The sequence below is a fragment of the Choristoneura fumiferana genome, chromosome 20 (genome assembly GCF_025370935.1).
Source record: "Choristoneura fumiferana chromosome 20, NRCan_CFum_1, whole genome shotgun sequence".
Classification (NCBI taxonomy): domain Eukaryota; kingdom Metazoa; phylum Arthropoda; class Insecta; order Lepidoptera; family Tortricidae; genus Choristoneura; species Choristoneura fumiferana.
This window is the reverse complement of record NC_133491.1, coordinates 5,823,392-5,841,838: the sequence shown is the minus strand read 5'-3', so window position 1 is coordinate 5,841,838 and position 18,447 is coordinate 5,823,392. Positions and strand designations below refer to the sequence as shown.

The 18,447-nt window shown below is 36.4% G+C and overlaps 1 protein-coding gene across 1 annotated transcript; it reads left to right on the top strand.

Moving 5' to 3' along the window:
* The first annotated feature begins 11,894 nt into the window (after positions 1–11,894).
* Positions 11,895–17,614, top strand: LOC141439313 (UDP-glucosyltransferase 2-like). Its single transcript, XM_074103585.1, has 7 exons — positions 11,895–11,935; positions 13,228–13,520; positions 14,272–14,469; positions 14,700–14,922; positions 15,642–15,861; positions 16,614–16,830; positions 17,331–17,614. Exons 2-7 carry the CDS (start codon positions 13,351–13,353, stop codon positions 17,596–17,598), a joined length of 1,296 nt encoding a protein of 431 aa, XP_073959686.1. The 5' UTR covers positions 11,895–11,935; positions 13,228–13,350; the 3' UTR covers positions 17,599–17,614.
* The last annotated feature ends 833 nt before the right edge of the window (positions 17,615–18,447 follow it).

The following is an 18,447-nucleotide window of genomic DNA, read 5'->3' as shown; positions in this document are numbered from 1 at the left end:
AAATGCTGATTTCAGATTTTTCATCATTTGTTTTATAAGCAAAATTTTATTTTTTTTACGTACACAACACAACAAGATTACTGATAACTAAAACATAATGTTCGTTATCTTTCATATTGTTCAGAAAATATGAATGGTTATCCGTTGTTAAATATAAAAGTTGGTATAATTGAAACATTGGAAAATAAACCAGCTTTGGTTATCTCTAGTGAAAAAAAAACTTCTTAAAAAAATCGTGTCTACGAAAGATTCTCACTGGGAAATATCTATTTGCGCTCATTATTTTAGGAAGAAAAGTCATTCCATTTTGGTGCACCTATCATTTAGGTTTAGGTACTACTTCGCCAAAATTTTGAGATGAGCCTTTCGAAAAATCGTTCTATTTTTCCTTCAAAATCCTTTAATCAATTTCCCTACGCAAACCCAGAACCCTTTCCCAATTTTATTTCTTCTACATTGTGAGTCTTCAAATAGCGTTTCACACGTTCCTGAACTGAAAATAGTTATTCCAGTTCGGAAACTAGATTCAATCGAGCGGTAAATCGATACTCCCAACTCTAGCTTGCCTCGATTACAGCGTGACACACTGCTGACTCGGTTGGACAACAAGACTTAAAGAAACAACATAATATTAAGACGAGTTACATGTTACAAAAATTAAATAGACCTGCAAATTGCCTTCTCTTTCTAGTTAAAAAATTGGGCCAGTCCTTCTGAGCTCATCAAACATTATATCAATATGCATCATATCGAATCACATCACTGCTATTTTTTCACTAAAAACACTAATGGAGAAAATTCTGCATAATCGATCCGAAATCAGTTTTGTGTGTCAATTTGTGTTCAACGTTTTACTAAAGTTTGAGCAAGTGAAATGAATGAAAATACTTTCACTTTTAAATTGTTCAACTAGGGAATTTCAATTCCTATTAGGATGCGTTTCATTAATAAGACGTCGCTTTTAAAACAGTTTAATTAAAGAAAACAATAAGGCTTGTTATATTATGCAAACTTCCAGTCACTGTGTTTCGACAGGTCAAAGGGTGGCAAATTAGCGTCATGTGTGCTCGGCGTAGTCTACACTCGTATTTTGTGAACGAAAGGCAGTATGTGCAGATACACAGCTTAAAGGTAAGAGGTTTTAGGATTTTTTTAATGTACAAAGTGTTACAAAAACTAATCCATTATATAGTATTGTGGGATCCGTTTGTCAATTTTGACATTTGCTTTACGTTTGTGATTGGTTAAATAACTAAAATGAGCCAATCGCAAGACAGGCTGTAACCACACGGCGCGCGGCCACGCCGTACAAAATACGCGTTTTTGAATCTACATAGGCACGACGATGTCTGTACACGCGTCAATGTGTGCGTAAGATACACAGGGCTGACTATCGCAAAACCCTAATAAGTGCTACCAATGACATTTAAAGGTACTTATAAGGTATGGCTTAGATAGTGCAAATAAATGTAATCGTTAATCTTACCTATTTATTTAAACTTACTTAAAATGTGTCTGTCTGTGTATTTAAGCATTATTATTTTCAATTACAATAGATATACGACTACAAAGTAAAAGCAAAAGCAAAAGTAGGTAGTTATATCCTGTATTAATCGCGATAATTTCAGAAATCATTATTTATTTAGAAAAAGGAAATAAGTAGGGTACCGTTACCATTTCGCAAAATAATTGCTCCCAAGAATAGTGCCGTGCGGCTGACATACATCGCGTTGCGCACCCGACTGCTTTCCTGCGGTTTTCCTGCAATCTGCGCTTGAGGGGTGGGGTAACTCGAACCGGTGCGTTAGTACTATTACTTATATATTCTGTGCTATAACGTCAAACGGACTTCACGACACTAGCGATATTCGCCTATCAATTGATGTAGGTATTAGTATAACTCAGGGTTTCTCAAAGTGGGGTACGCGAACCCCTAGGGGTTCGCTATTCGACGGTAGGGGGTTCGCGACAAGGTTTACGTGATGGTGGCTGCAAGACTGGCAAGATGATTAAGATTGGTTTTTGGAGTCTTTTTGTATTTTTTATTTCAACTCAGTCAGTCTCTGTTGTCAGTCGCCGTACCTACTGCTAAATACTCGTACGCTAAAAGAATCGCGGGCGGGCGTACTCACGCGTCCAAGCCAAAACCTAATCCAAAAACCTATTCCAGTAAATACGTCTCACCTCTAGTATTTATGAAGCCTTTCGCTGAAATGCTATTGGAGCTACAAAGCATGTAATAAGTATATGCAATATCGATGTTCAGTAAGTCAGTTGACTGTTCTGAAGCTGGACTTCAAAAACACAATACCTTGAAAATCATAGACACCCACTATAAAACACATATTATTATAGCAGCACTTTCGGTAGGACATCCATTCATGTGTGAATAATGTGTCCCAAGAAACTTAGTAGAAAATATTTTTTTGAAAACCGTGGTAGCTTATTTAGCTACATAATTAAATTACGTATTGGTTTGAACTATGGATTTTTAAGTGGTGTCAAACCAAGGCTGGTACTTTTTAATTTTCGGGGTTTATAGGCGAAATTACATTTATAATTTACCACGAGGTTTACGGTGAAGGAAACAGCGTGAGAAAACCTTGCATATGTCTAATCCAATTAAGTATTTCCATGGCGTGTGTGAAGTTGCCCCAAGCCGTCTCGCTATAAAAAGAGGCTTGTACTCGGCAGAAGCACGTTAAGAGATGGCGACAAGTTTAAACATGTCAACTCCTGTTATGTACGTCCCTAAGTCAAAATTATAGCAAATTAAGGACACATGTTCGGCAATTTGCCTGAGATATTTAATGGTGCATAAAGGACAGGTTATATAAATACATTAAATCAGGTTATGGCTTAACGTAATGGTTTAATGGATAGTGAATGGATTATCGAGGTTTGACAACTTCAAATGGAAATGGTCTTTGAGCGGAAGCCAGGGCGATTTAGGGGATAAATATGATATTACGTTCCTGTGCTAAGGATTAAGTTTGGTATTTCAAAGACTGTGAAATTACTTCGACGTGTTGAATTTGTGATTTACTGCTCAGTGAAGAAAATCGTCAATATAAATTGTCAATTTTGAATTCGGATCAAAATTAATAGCGTCCTAAGTGAAAAACCAACAGAGCTGAGAGTTACGAGTATGTCATGAAAAAGGCCTGTTTCTCTACTTTATTTCATTTTAAGGCTACCAAGCTCAATTCCATTGCAAAACTGAGATATTTATATTTTAGTCAGAGAAAATATCTACTATGAGAAAACTTGGTGCCCATAGAATGAAATAAAGTACATGACTGTAAACACCTATTTAATGACATAACTCTTAGCTCTGTTGATATTTGGCCGACCTTCCAAACTAAGTTGCCCATGGACTTTATTTTTCTTTATTAATTTACTAGCTTTTGCCCGCGGCTCCGCCCGCGTGGTATTCGGTTATCGCGCGCTGTTCCCTCGAGAACTGTGTATTTTTCCGGGATAAAAAGTAGCCTATGTCACTCTCGGGCCCATAAACTATTTTTTTGCTCCGTTACGGCGTGAAAGACGGACAAACACACAAACATAGAAACACACTTTCTCATTTATAATATTAGTAAGTATAAGTATAGATTAAGCCTGGCTGAACTGATTTTTTATTTTAAATTTCGAGTAAAATTAAATTTTATTAGGTCACAATGAATTACTTCAGGTGGAACATATCAGAGTCGATTTAAATAAAAATGACCATTATTTTCTTAATTATACGGGAGTAACCAATACAGTTCCCTATAGAGTGCATTACCATGTAGTGTTTCTGGGCAAACCCCTACTGCACGTAGCAGCTCGTTGATATAAAAACGGAGCAGACGACTGCCGGTACCGTGTAGAATTGGTTCTGGTGTGGCCATAAAGACAGCCGCCACAGGGCTGGCTCTGCATCGAAATGCAAATTTAATTACATATTTATTTATTTGTCACTACATTATGATAGGAAGAATGCACACAATCTTAACCTACGGCGCCCAGACTTGGTCATTGACTGAAGCTCAAAAGTCCAGGCTCAAGGCTTGCCAACGAGCAATGGAGCGCAATATTCTGGGTGTTCGAAGAACTGATCGAATCAGAAACACGATACTGCCCTCTATATCCGTATAACCGATGTGGGTATCAAGACCGCCAAGCTGAAGTGGGACTGGGCTGGACATGTCTGCCGCATGCATCCAGACAGTTTATGTTTTTGAAATAATCATGTATGTTAGGAAGAACATATGTGATTTTCCCACTAACGTTGATAAGCCAAAGGCTACTAGAAATACAGGGAAGCTTAAAGTTCCATCTTACAGACTGGCTAAAACCAAAAAGTCTTTTCTGGGAAATTGCATACGGTTTTATAATAAAATTCCAAAAAATATTATAAATGAAACGGATACAAAATTGAGATCTATTGTCAAGAAGACATTAATATCAAAGGCGTATTATAAAGTTAACGATTATATCATGGACAGGGATATTTGGAAATAATTCCGATCCGCATTAGCGATCCCTTCAAATAGCGAACTTACTGTGTTAAAAATAAAGTTGTGTTAAATACTTGTGATGTATACATATCATTTAATAATATTGTAAATCTGTTTAAAAAAATATATATATCTCGTTGAGTTTCGATTGGCAGGCGCATGCTCATGATAGGGAAGAGTGGCGAAAGAAAGGGGAGGCCTTTGCCCAGCAGTGGGACATATAACAGGCTACATATTAAAAAAAACATGATATTGAAATCCATCGATAAGATACCTTAAGTGAAATAAAACGATTCCTTTCGAAATGTCGCGTTAATAGGACCATCATCACCACTGTTATTGTCAACTCATTTTCAGTCGCCGTGTGGCACAAACTGGAGTTTTGTATAAAACCGAAAGCAGCAGAAATTACCCCACGACTCAAAAAAATATCTATCTGGCTTCACCCCAAGAACAACAGATAACTGTATTCTGTGGTTGAGTTCGAAACGTGAATGTGTAGTGTGCTAGTGATGACAGTTGGACTCATGTGATGTATGTGTGTGCTCAGATCAGATTGAGGAGCTGTGTGAACACATATTGGTTGAATAGACAAACGTAGCTATGCTATCGTTAGGTCGCGGGTGAGTGAAATAAGTGTTTGTAGTTCATTAAAACGTTATTATGTACCTTGTTATTTCTTTGTTTTTATGCCGAATAATTTTTCTTTCTTTCTTATTTTCTAACCTGGTAGATTATCTATAGACAGGTCTATGTAATAAGCAATCAAGCAGGCCCAATGATGCAGCTTTCCAGCATAATGAAATAATGCTATTAACACTGTGGTTCCATATCTCATCATTGCTGAGCTGCCAGCCTTTTTGGCTTTAAATAAAATGTTATTGTGTACCTTGTTGTTACTGTGGCCTGGACGAAGACCACTTCTGGTGTTCAACCAGCGACATGCAGAGCATGCATGCAGGATCTTTTTATAACAGCATCTATGTATTTTTCACACCTCTCATTCAGAAAAGTAACTTTTCCTCCCTGACGAGAGGGATCAAAGTGCAACTTTTCTTTTCAAGGCTTTTCTAAGTGTTTTTTTGCAAATGAAATTTTTTGAAGTTGATAATAGTTAAACCACGCCATTTTCTATACTAAATGCTCTTTAATTAGATTTAGAATTGTTTAATTTAAATTTTCGTCATACTCGTTGTGAAAAGTTGTATGAGTCACTCGGGAGCAAAATTATTTTCATCTTGGGCGTTAACACTTGAATCCGTCATTACGCTCAGGATTCTATTGTAGAATCCTTCGCTACATTCTGGATTCAATATAGCTCCGTCGCCGTAAATACATCATCTTGCTCCCCTGCGACACAAATAACTATTTATGTTAGTATGTAATATTTTAGCCTGTGTATGCGCTAATTGTTGTTATAAATATCAGTCAGTCCTGCGACATGACATAATAAATATAATAGAAAGAAAATAATTGAAACTAGCACAATAGAAGAGATTTTTTTTATATATGTGAAACCATGTTTCAAGTAACATAACACAGCTTATAACGCCATTGAACAAAATAATTACTTCTGAAGTAGCCAGAGCATCGGGAGAGAGCGGAACAGCAAACATGTCCTACTACACTCTATCACACTCCTGAGTTCCAACTTTTTTTAACAGATAAATACTTAAAACCTAGACGTGAGTCTCCAGTTTTGATATTTTGGATATAATTTAAATATATTTAAAATTTATTCAATGCCCAATCTGTGTTTCATGAAGTACATGCGGCGGTTATTCTTAGCGTTAATTTGTTCTTTATAAAATACACGAGGACTCACGAGGATATGCCGAATAATCATTTTCTTTCTTACCTGCTACATAGATGTAGAGACAGCCCTGTGTAATGGGCAGTCAGGCAGGCCCACGTCTGGCTCGTTATGACCGCGTCTGCTGGACTCGCTACGTGCCACGTACTGCACGCCGACAATCTTGCTGCCATACGTGTGTCTTTTGTTTGTTTTGATGACCCCATTTTGGTTTATGGAGAATGTTCGGATGACTTTGGGAGAGTAAGTAGTTTCGTAAGCTACCGGCTATTAAGTTGGATTTGAACGAACTAATGAGAAATATTCGTCGATGATACTGCAATGCCGCGTAATCTACAAAAATGGCAAATTTGAGATTTTACAGCTGGTATTTATAAACAACGATTTTCTAATTTTAATGCTCTCCTGATAAAAATGCCTTGTTAGTTTCGTGGCATTGCAGTATCATCGAATCATTTATTGAATCAGGCGTTACTTTGAACAACAACAACATATCAATGAACTACAAACAATACGGTATTTGACTATTTTGTAGATGTTTTATAAATTAAAACTGCACAATGCCTGTTATCGAATAAAGAAACATTTTTTAAGCTACCTTTACAAATAACAAAGTTATGGGGGTTTGAAATTAAAGATTAGACAGAGAAAGACATACTGGCATGTGACGTCACACGCCAGTACCGCCATACTTGCTGCATAGAGAAAAGCGTTTGAGAAAGAGACAGGTATACATAGTTTTTTTCAAAAATTCACTATAAATCCAATTTTCAACCGATTTAAGTTTTCTTTTTTCTTGTCTGTATATTTATATTTTCATAATAATATTAAGATATGGCAAATTCAGGAGTTGTCAAATACCGTATTACTTTGCTTAACCGCGACCTTACAACTGCAATAACTGTTAGTTCATGCAGTTCCTCCATCTCCACACTGTAAGAACACACACAAACCCAACTATCACCATCACTACTTACTCTGACGCATTACGGTGGTGGTGATCGGTTGTGAAGATTCTTTACCTTGTTTGTTTTTGGGGTTCCGTAGTCAACTAGGAACCCTTATAGTTTAGCCATGTCTGTCCGTCTGTCTGTACGTGGGTAAGCTCAGAGACCGATGGTACTAGAAAACTGACATCATCGTCACCGTGTGACAGAAAGTAATAAATTGCAACAGTGGCATGTTGTTTTGAGGCCTTTCTAAAGCTTTTATAGAACTTTAAGAGCGTTTATACCGGCTGAGCTGGCAACGTTGAATTTTTGTTAGTTTTTCTCGATTATTCCATAAAAATTGAATGAAAATTAAAAATGTGGTCTGTTAGAACTGTTCTTAATATATAAGTTAACGTGTCTACTGCAATAATTATTCGTGATAGACTTTTATATTCTTTAAAAACGAACAAATGTTTATTAACTGTTTTTAAAGAAAATAAAAGTCTATCACGAATAATTATTGCAGTAGACACATTAACTTATATATTAAGAACAGTTCTATCAGATCACATTTTTAATTTTCATTCAATTTTTATGGAATAATCGACAAAAACTAACAAAAATGCAACGTTGCCAGCACAGCAGGTATAAACGCTCTTAACGTAAGCAGTATTTTCTCTACAAATTTACACTAGCTAACCTAAATTCTACACATTGTTTAGCCAGCAAGTTAGTTCCATTAAAGTCTCGCCAGAGTTTAGTACGTGTGACAACGAATGTACCAACTCGGACAAACTTACAAACTTATCTAGTTTTACTTAGTGTAGATAAATAGTAGCGCGCAGGTACTCTAACAATGTGAAGTTGAAATAGGTGTTTTATGTATTATATAAATATATTGTCAAAAGATCAAAAGATAGTAGTGAATGACCAAAAGTCCGGTTACGGTTTCGGTGACTACAATACATTATCATAACACCAAGTAAGTAGTAAATAAAATACAGGTATATAGAGATTTTTTTTACTATTTCGGTTTTGGCCGGTTATGACCAAATTTTCGGGTTCGGCAAAAATTTGTATTTGTGAGCTGTAGCGGGTTATTTGGGTGACGTAAATGCAATGTATTTTTCCTGTGATAATTTTTATTTTGAAAATATTTTTTGGTACAAATTCATTGTTACTCTTTCAAAAGCTTGTTAGGTACTTACTTAATTTATAATAGGTATTACCTACTAGGTAATGAGTTGTCATTATCAAACGCATAGCAAAGTCGTAAATATAGTTGTATGATTGAAAACTTACGGGGTAGTTATCATAAATGTCTATTAATGAATCCATTGACTATTTGTTTTAACAATATTATTCATTGTACCTAATTAATTAAAAGCAGTGTAATGTAATGACATTGCTGTGCGTGAGACAACACATTAAATTTTGGCCGATTATTAATATTTTTCATCTCCTGATTATATTTTAAAACATAATGTAAAAAAATATTGTAAATCATCAATTAATTTGTAAGTACCTTATTGGAGAAAATAAAATGGAAGGATTTTTGATTACTGAGACAAAGTGGTCAATTCGAAGTCAATTTAGATGACAACATTTTTAATGCAAATTTCAACCTATTCAGTAACGCGAGTATTATTGTCCTTCATACGCCTTTGAACCCAGCTAACCTTTGCTATATATAACATTATAAGGCTTTGTTACCACCCACGTCCAATTTCAAATCTAATCAAGGTAGACATTTATCCTAATTTTATTTTATTGCAGTATTTTAAGGATGTTGAAGAAAAAGCTTTGTTTAAAATTACTAGCTGTTGCCAGCTACTCCGTCTACAAAAAAATCTCAATCTCATTCCAAAAAAATAAAATAATGAAGACAATGATGATTATGTTTTCTGAACTGCCTACTATGTGTTGGTGTTCAATAAAAAGTTATTGTATTGTATTGTATTTTAGGAACACTGGTCGTGTTTTCAAAAAGTAGTATTATATTCGGCGCCGAGACCATTTTCCTGCTTTCCTCAACAAAAGTAGCTCTGTTATGCTAGTAGAATCAAACCTTGCATTTAAAGCCCTATGGCCAGAGATACTTTGTATTTTGGTATTTTTCCCCGTAACAAAAAACAGTCAATAATGACATTCCCAATTTATTGGCTTCATCTATCTCTGTCTAGCACAAACAGCGCGATTACATCTGGAACCCGAAATACTTCATACCCGTCTCTATTAGGTCGGCAACAGCGCCCTAGTCGAGATAAATCAGCAGTTTCAACCTTTTCCGCTAATATTAGGCAGGATATCCCCCCCCCCCTATCTTGACGGGGGTATCCGGTAATCCTTGTCTGTGTAGTTCCCCATATAGCTAGGATTTGTTGATTTTCTACTTCCCTTTAAATTACGGACGAAATTCGAATGTATCAAGCTCTCTCTTGTGAGTGTTGGCAACGCCTACGTTGCCAGTGACTTTGCTGGGTCACGTATCTGAATATAGAAAATTTAAATATCGATAGTTAAATATTGACGATATATCGACGGTCAAAATATCGAACCTAACCTAACCTAATTAATTGAATCAGGCGTTACTTTGCGGAGGTCCATATCAATGAACTAAAAGTTTCTTTGCTCGCGGGTGAGCAAAGAAATTAAACTTTGAAGACTTTGAAAATTTTTTTTAAATTCCCGTGGGAATTCGCCAAAAACATACACACAATGATACAGTCAAGTGCAAAAATATGGAATTATCCAGCGTGGAACCTTCTCATAATACATTTTTCTATGATTTCTTTCGCAGTAGCACAAATGGTACACGATTCAGTTTCTTAACTGCAAACTTTTCATATTTTTTATGCCTCGGAGCTGGCTGGCTGACATTAACACACTTTTTCTTAATTAACGAATGTTTCTGTACATATATTTGGCCGATGTTCAAAATGTAACGCGTCAAAGACGCTACATCATTGAATTGGTGCTATGGACGGACATGTTCAAACACTAGACCAAATATTACAAACTCTTATTGTGAAACCTTGTATAATGTATATATTCTTGTAGTTATACCTACTGCGTATTCTGTCGAGCGGCAAAACAAATCGAAGTATTTTTTTCGTTTTTTTTTGGTTTACTGTTCTAAAAACGCACTACGGACGTCATTGACTCTTGATAACGTGACAAAAAGTCAATTTAAGATAGATAGATAGATAGATAAAACGTTTATTTGTTACTGCAAACACACACAATCAAAATTACATAAATAAGAAAAAAAAAGAACAGTCCTAACTTAAAAGTAAACAATTTTAACGCTGTACATTATAGAATTTGTAAATGCCATGTCGTGTTCTTACACAGAAGTTTTGAATCTTTGTCGAAATAAAGCTTCAGCATTTTTTGTCTTTCTTGGACAGAAACATGGTTTACTAATGTTTCGGCGAATAACGTTTGGCAACCTGTTTCATTTCGCAACTTTTCATTTCCCAACTGTTTAATATTTCTGAAACTGTAAATATTTCAGAATTTTTATAAAACTAACCCAACCTAACCCAAAGGGTTCTACACGATGGCCCTGAAATAAATCCTTAAATGTTTACAGTTTTAGAGTTTGCGAAATGAAAAGTTGCGAAATGAAACAGGTTGCCAAACGTTACGTTGCGAAAAGGCAGTACTCGCAGTAACATAGCTACGGGATAACACGAGCATATTATAATAAACCAAAAGCCATGTGTCTTCGTACTATGGCGTCTCCGGAAGTCTAAAAATACGTGCGGCATATTCCACGATTGTTTTTTGTTTCCACCTTGTCACCTCAATAGTTTAAAGTTCCATATCTGTCAGATTTGTTGAGTTGACTCAACATTACCAGTGTTTTGAATTGGATTTTCAGTTATCTGCTGGGGAATTCAACTGTCTGTCAAAACATGTTGTTATTCTCTTTGAGAGTAACAATGTTTGTTTTATTATTAACGTTTGCACTATTAAAAACTTAGAGCCCGTTCCCACATGTCGGGTGTCGGATCTGTTTCGTGTCGGATGTCAGTCATGTCTCTAGAAAATCGTGTCGACATCTGGACTGGAACATCAGGGCCCTACATCCGACAAGTGGTAACCAGAAAATCGAAAATTGATCACCCTGAGTGACGCCCGGTACACTCATATTTCTGATACAGTATAGCGTACGCTTTGTGCTTCGATAATAGTGTTATTTATGAATTAAGTTGTTGTTTACTAATGCATTAACCACACAGTATTAAAGTATTTTGTAATTTGTTGAAAAACTTCAATGAGTTAATCAAATTTAAAGTGAAACTATTTCGTGATCACAGTGACTTAAATTGTCAGTAGCTTGGTAGATGTTGGATTCAAAAGGCTGGAAAACTTTTGGCAACTGATAGAATATAAAGACTTGATACACTGCACTCAAAAAAGGCAAGTTAATTTGAAAAAGTTGTGGTGCTGCCAGTGAAGCGTCTAATTTTAATTGTCATGTAAACATTGATAAATATTTTAATGATATCACGCCGGTGTTTTATGGTTTTGATATAGTATACAATCTTATCAAACACGTAGAAAACATATGTGTAGCATTGTCAAATTACGCACGCGTGATTTAAGATTTGATTTATATACCATTGTAGTTTTTCAGGAGCTCAGTCAGTTGTGCATCGTTTTTCCACTACGACGGAAAAATAGTAATTCTCATTGCTTCGAATTGATTATAAGTTCCTAGTTTATAATGAATCTAAAGTCAATATTGTTAGTGCTGAGTTTAGCATGGCGCGCTTTTGCGTATAAAATACTATTGTTAGCTCCGATACCAATAAGGAGTTTAAACATACTTGGTGTAGGTTATGTACGGCATTTGATCAACGCTGGACACGAGGTTAGCTGTAATTACCGGACAGTGTTCAAGGTTATGTTGTGGCGAACGATAAAGTTTGTTTACTGATCGTTGTGAGGAAGTGATAAGACAATAGCATTTTCTTGGGATAACTGCAGTTAAGATTTAATGTGTATTTGTACATAATTCCTTTGAGTTATCACTGATAAAATATTTGCAATAAATACTTTTCTATTGCTGGAATAACATTGCGTCGATGATACCTCTGCAATGCCGCGTATAACAATTTTTAATGTCGCATAACCTACAAAAAGTGGAAAATTGGGATTTCATTTTAAGGTATACTGTAGGCGACAGGCTAGCACCCCGTCACTACTCGTATTGTACCGTTTTTGTCAAACTTAAAATTGCTAAAAGGCTCCGAAGCGGTAACGTTTCGTGTGCTCTGCCTACCCCATTTTAGAAAAAGGCGCGATGTTTGTGTGTGTGTGTTTCGCGGCTGGTATAAACATAGAGACATTTAATTTTAAAGCTCTCCTAGCATGTAGCATAAGCCAGTGTTGGTTACGTGGCAATGGAAATGCAGTATCATCGACGATTGGGAACATTATTATCTTAAGATTGGTTTTTTGGAATCTTTTTGTATTTTTTATTTCAATTCCAAATTTTTACTTTTACGGTCATCCCGTCTACCCGCTAGCGTCGCTGCTTAAGTGACTAAGTAAGAAACACAAGCTGAGATATGAGATGCATAGGGAAATTCGTGTCGGTACCGTTGACCATCAGTGGTGTAGCGGTATAGCACGCGGTACGGAATACCGAGGACCTGGGTTCGATTCCCAGTGATGGTCTTATTTTTCTGTTTTTTCTGTGCATCTATATTTCAGTTTGTATTTTCAATTATTATCTTATCAAAGAAAGTAGACTAGATAGATAGATCGGTAGATTTTCTCTCTGTGTACCTGTTTTCTGTATCGCTTACTTTTTCTGGTGTACAATAAAGAGTCATTGTATTGTAGACAAATCTAAATATGAAATAGATTGCCATCTCATAATTTGGCGCAACGACGGAGATGCCAGATGACCTACATTACAATCAACATTCAGTCCGAAGGGAGCAGTAAAGTTTATTTTTCTTTTTAGGTGACTTACGTATCTGCGTATCCTGTGAAAGATATTTCTAGTAATAATTTTCGGCAAGTTGATCTGAGTGACACTCATCTAAATTTAATCGCAGAGGATGATTCATTGAATATCAGCTATCTAATGTCTCACCCACTCGATGAAGATGGCGAAATCGAATACCTTCAAATAAGTAGCGTAGAAGTAGGAATAGCTACTTTTGAAAATAAACAAATGCTGGCGCTTTTGAATGATCCCAGTGTAACATTCGATGTTGTTATTTGTGATTTTGTTGAATCTGAAATATATGCAGCGTGAGTATATGTAACTGTTCAGATTTGTAACATTTTAGTTAGTACTAGGTTTACGCAAACATGACTGTAGTCTTTTTTTTAAACTGCACCTGATTTTGACTTTGTGCTGGCATCTATCACAGTGATAATGGCCGACAATTTGTCTGAATATTTTCCAACGCCTAAAGTCTATCTAATTCAAGGTTTCGATGAACAACGTAACGCTGACGCCAGTTTCCAGACAAGCCAGCGTCTAGCCCTTGTTGTTTATATGAGACCAACTGGATTATGGCTTGTGGGCTTGAAAAATAGGCCGGCGCTCTATTCCAGCCAATGGCTGCCAGCAGCCAGCTCTGGCTTGTCTTAAAAAACTGTTTATACGAGGCCAATAACAAGCCAACGCTGGCTGCCAGTACTGGCAGTCAATACTGACTTCATCAAAACCTAGCTTCACCATAATGATTCTGTGCTATGAGTCGTAGTTCTTGGGTACAGAATTTTTGAAAATGTACAATAAGGATGAAGCCAAAGGTGTGTATTTGTTTTTTGGGTTGTGAGTCGCGTAATGTCTGCTGCATTCGGTTTTATACAAAAATCCAGTTTGTGCCACACGGTAATTCAAAATGAGTCGTACACATTGTATGAAACCAAAATTACGCAAACAAAAATACGCGACTTACAACTCAAAAAATACGCTCGTTTGGTTTCAGCCTAGAAGACTTTCAATGATTACAAATGGCTGATTCATTTTAACCTTTCTTTTCTTTTACAGTTTGGCTGCTTATTATGACTGCCCTATGATTTGGGAATATTCAATGGGATCTCACTGGCAAACACTACGTTTGATCGACGAAACCACTAACCCTGCATATGCTTTTGACTACCTCACGTCAGATATTCCTCCACACCACTCTGTTGGTACACGTGTTAAGAAAGTATGGTCGCAAATAAAGTGGCAATTCATGAAGTGGTAAATAATTATTTTTGTTAAACCTAATTCATGTCCTTCTGCGCAAAGGCCTCCTTTCTTTCCGCCACCACAGTCACTCGTTTCCGTCAAAATGCTGCTTGTCAAATTTTATACTTATATTTAAACGGGCGTCCTCTGGTTTGATTCCCACATTTTTTTTATGACATTGACCATTATTAGATACTGCAAAATAACTGAGACATCGTAATAACCTTATTAATATCTTACAGGTACAAGACTTTGCCGCTAGAAAGAGGTTTTTACTACGAATTCTTCGGACCATTGATGGCAAAGAAAAACAAGCCACTGCCAGATTATGATGCTCTCATTTACAACGCATCGCTAGTTCTGTCTAACGATTATGTTGGCAATGGGCGTATTACTAGCGTTCCTCAGAACTTTAAATTCATCGGAGGATACCACATCGAAACTCCTACCAAACCTGTACCAACTGTAAGTTAAGCTTGTTGCCTTTCATCGAAATTCACACGGTTGTCCTTAAAATATCGTCATGTTAGAACACACAGATATAGATTACACTAGATTACGCAAATGCATCTACTTCGCGTGTCCGAACCCCGACCAAACGTCGAGGTTGGCCCCATACAAAGACTGACCGCTAAATGACTAAATCATAACTAGTGACTGACTCGAGCCACACGGCGAGGGCGGGCGGCGCATTTGAATCGATTTTGGGCGGACATCGGGGAATTCACATCGCTAATTCGCTCTTGAGACGTCACAGTAGATATAAAAAAGTGACACTGTTGGTTTTCATACAGATTGAGGTGTTTGCTTTTTGATAGGAATAAATTTATATAAATACTTAAATAAAAAAAATCTGAAGAGTTTCCATTATCGTGAGTTAAATATTTTTTTTAGTTATAAGGAAACATTTCTCGTTCTCTTGTATGTATGCATATTGTTTTAATCTTGTCAAATATGTGTATTTCTGAAGAAAGAAAATAACGACAAGCCAAAAAGACATAACAAATTGATCTCTCCATGCCAAGAGATATTAGATCATCATAGTAAGTTATTAGATCATCATGATTCGTTATGAAATGAAAAATATTTTGTTTAGATCTAAAATTGGAATCAATGATAGATTTTTTCGGGAAGTAGGTATTTTGTGATGAAAGGAAGATGTAAGTGATTAAATAATTTTACAGGAAATCAAAACTATTCTGGATAACGCCCAGCATGGTTTCATTTACTTCAGCATGGGCTCTCTTTGGAGAAGTAAGGATATACCGGAACACGTTACAAAGGCCTTGCTAGATTTATTTGGAAGCTTGAAGGAAACCGTGATGTGGAAATACGAGGATAAACTGCTTAATGTACCTAAAAATGTACATATTGTGCCATGGGCTCCACAACAAAGTATACTATGTAAGTTGGCAATAAATGTATAGGTACATATTTACTTCAAATTTATTAGTCATCACTAAACCATATTACTGACTAAAGCAAAATCATCGTGCTTAAAGCAAAATAAACTATTTCACTTAATTTCCTTCCGTTTCATTTCATTTCAAAAACGAAAGATGGCGTTTAAAAGTCCTTTACGACCTTCTATTAAAGCTGATACGAATGATAATGAATTTGCAAGTACAATGTTTCGTCAGCTAGGTTACATTCTGGTTTTTGTGTAAGAAATGTCCCATCTCATTACACACGAATAATACATGAAAACTAAAAAAAAAATGCGTTTTCCCAGAGGTAAGATAAAGCAAAATCGATTTTTGACGTCCAAAAAACCCCACATTGTGAATTTGATCATGATTTTTAGAACTGTTTTGTTCCCGAAACACATAAATAAATGCATAAATAATGTTAATTTAAAGTTATTACATATGATAAGATTATTATGTAAACGCACTGTGAACACTAATACTCGGGAATGGACGGGAAATAAAGAGCACCGCTGCAAACTGGCAAAAGACCGAATCAGACACGCGGAACTGATTGTCAACCTTTACTAGTTGGAGAGGCACTTGGAGTAAGATTATAAACGTTGACAGAGAAATCTACTTTCAGCTGTGTCTTAATAATAAACAAATGACGAGAGAATGTTTTCGCAATAATTTATGCTTTATGCGAATTTTACGCAATGTTATGAAATTTCTTTTTTTTCTTTTCAGCTCACCCGAAATGTAAATTCTTCATCTCACACGGTGGTCTGCTCTCTACCCTTGAATCCATTCATTTTGGAGTACCAACCATTGGAATACCCCTATACTTCGACCAATTCATCAATGTGAACAGGGATGTCATATCTGGACGTACCGTCAAAGTTGATTTCACTTTGAATTTGGTAGAAGACTTGAGACTCGCGATCCAAAAAATCAGACATCCCTCGTAAGTGCTTTAATGATATTTCTTTAAAAACGGTCAAATTTTTGTAAAGTAAAGCAATATATAATTTACGAAATTTACTCACATAAATTACGTTTTAATGTTAACATATCGACTTCAGCTCTTAATTTCAGCGGGCATTCAGTGTGATTCAAGTCATTTTGTCCCTATCTTTTCCTATTACAAATATTTGACGCACCATTCTGATGGGATCAGTTACCGATACATAACCGTGTGTTGAAAATTAACTCGTTGATATAGGTACAGTCAAAGAAACTGAATTGCGTACCATGGTAGAACGCTTGTGCTAAATGTCATGTTGAAAGAAAGAAAGAAAAGAAAGAAAGAATGTTGACATCCCATCTACCAAAGACATCATACCCCTAGTAAAATTGATCACGAAAGGGTTCTGGTGCGTGATTCAGTTTTTTTGATTGTTATTTTAGCTAGAAGAAGCTTTATATGTCTTCACAAGCAATAAAATTAAAAAAATCTTTCTGCAGGTATAAACAACAGGCCATGGAACTCTCTCAGATATACCACGACCGTCCAGTATCTCCCGGCAAGGAGTTGGTCCATTGGGTAGAGCACGTCATCAAAACAGGCGGAGCGCCACATTTGCGCTCCCCCGCATCCATGATGCCCTGGTACCAGAAAATGTTTCTGGATGTAGTTTTATATATTGTAGCTGTTGTTTCAGTGTTTGTATATCTAGTTAAAAAGTATCAGTGTACAAAAAAAATAGTCTGTAGTTCTAAAAAGTTAAATTAAATTATTAGTAATTTTTGGTATTGGTTTTATTTAGTCCTGATAGAGTTTCGGGTGAATAAATACTTTCCATTGAATAGAAAGTTCCCAATCCGCACTGGGCCCGCGTGGGAACTATGGCCCAAGCCCTCTCATTCTGAGGGGAGGCCTGTGCCCTGCAGTGGGACGTATATAGGCTGGGATGATGATGATGATGATTGAATAGAAATTAAATCCATACTAATATTATAGATGTGAAAGTGTGTGTTTGCGTGTTTGTATGTTTGTCCCTCTTTCACGTCGAAACGGCGAGCGACAGATTGACGTCCTTTTTGGCATAAAGATAGTTTTTGGGCCACAGTACACAGTACAGTAGTGCCATATGTAGGCTACTTTTTATCCCGGAAAAGTTCCCGAAGGAACAGCGCGCGATGGCCTAATTCTTTTGACCTTCTTAATTTTGACCAGGTGAAGGAGAGAGTGGGTGTTGTGTCGTATTAGGAAGTCAAACAGCCGGCCGCATACCGTGCGGAGTGGCAATTACTCCACCGACAAGAGCGTAGCTCTTAAATTGAAGAAGAAGAATAGGGTCCTAATTTTGAGCGAAGATTTCCGAAACCGGTGGTATTATTTTGATAAATCAAGAATTGTAAAGTCAATTCACACCAATTTTTTTTTATTAGCCTTTTTTTGTGTCCACTGCTGGGCAAAGGCCTCTCCTCTCTTGCTCCACTCCTGCCTATCAAAGGTGAGCTCCCGCCATCCCACACTATAGGCATCTAAGTCGTCCCTCCATCTCCTCTTCGGTCTGCCTCTATTACAGTAAAAAAATGCAAATAAAATGCATGACTGGAACACAAACATTTATTTATG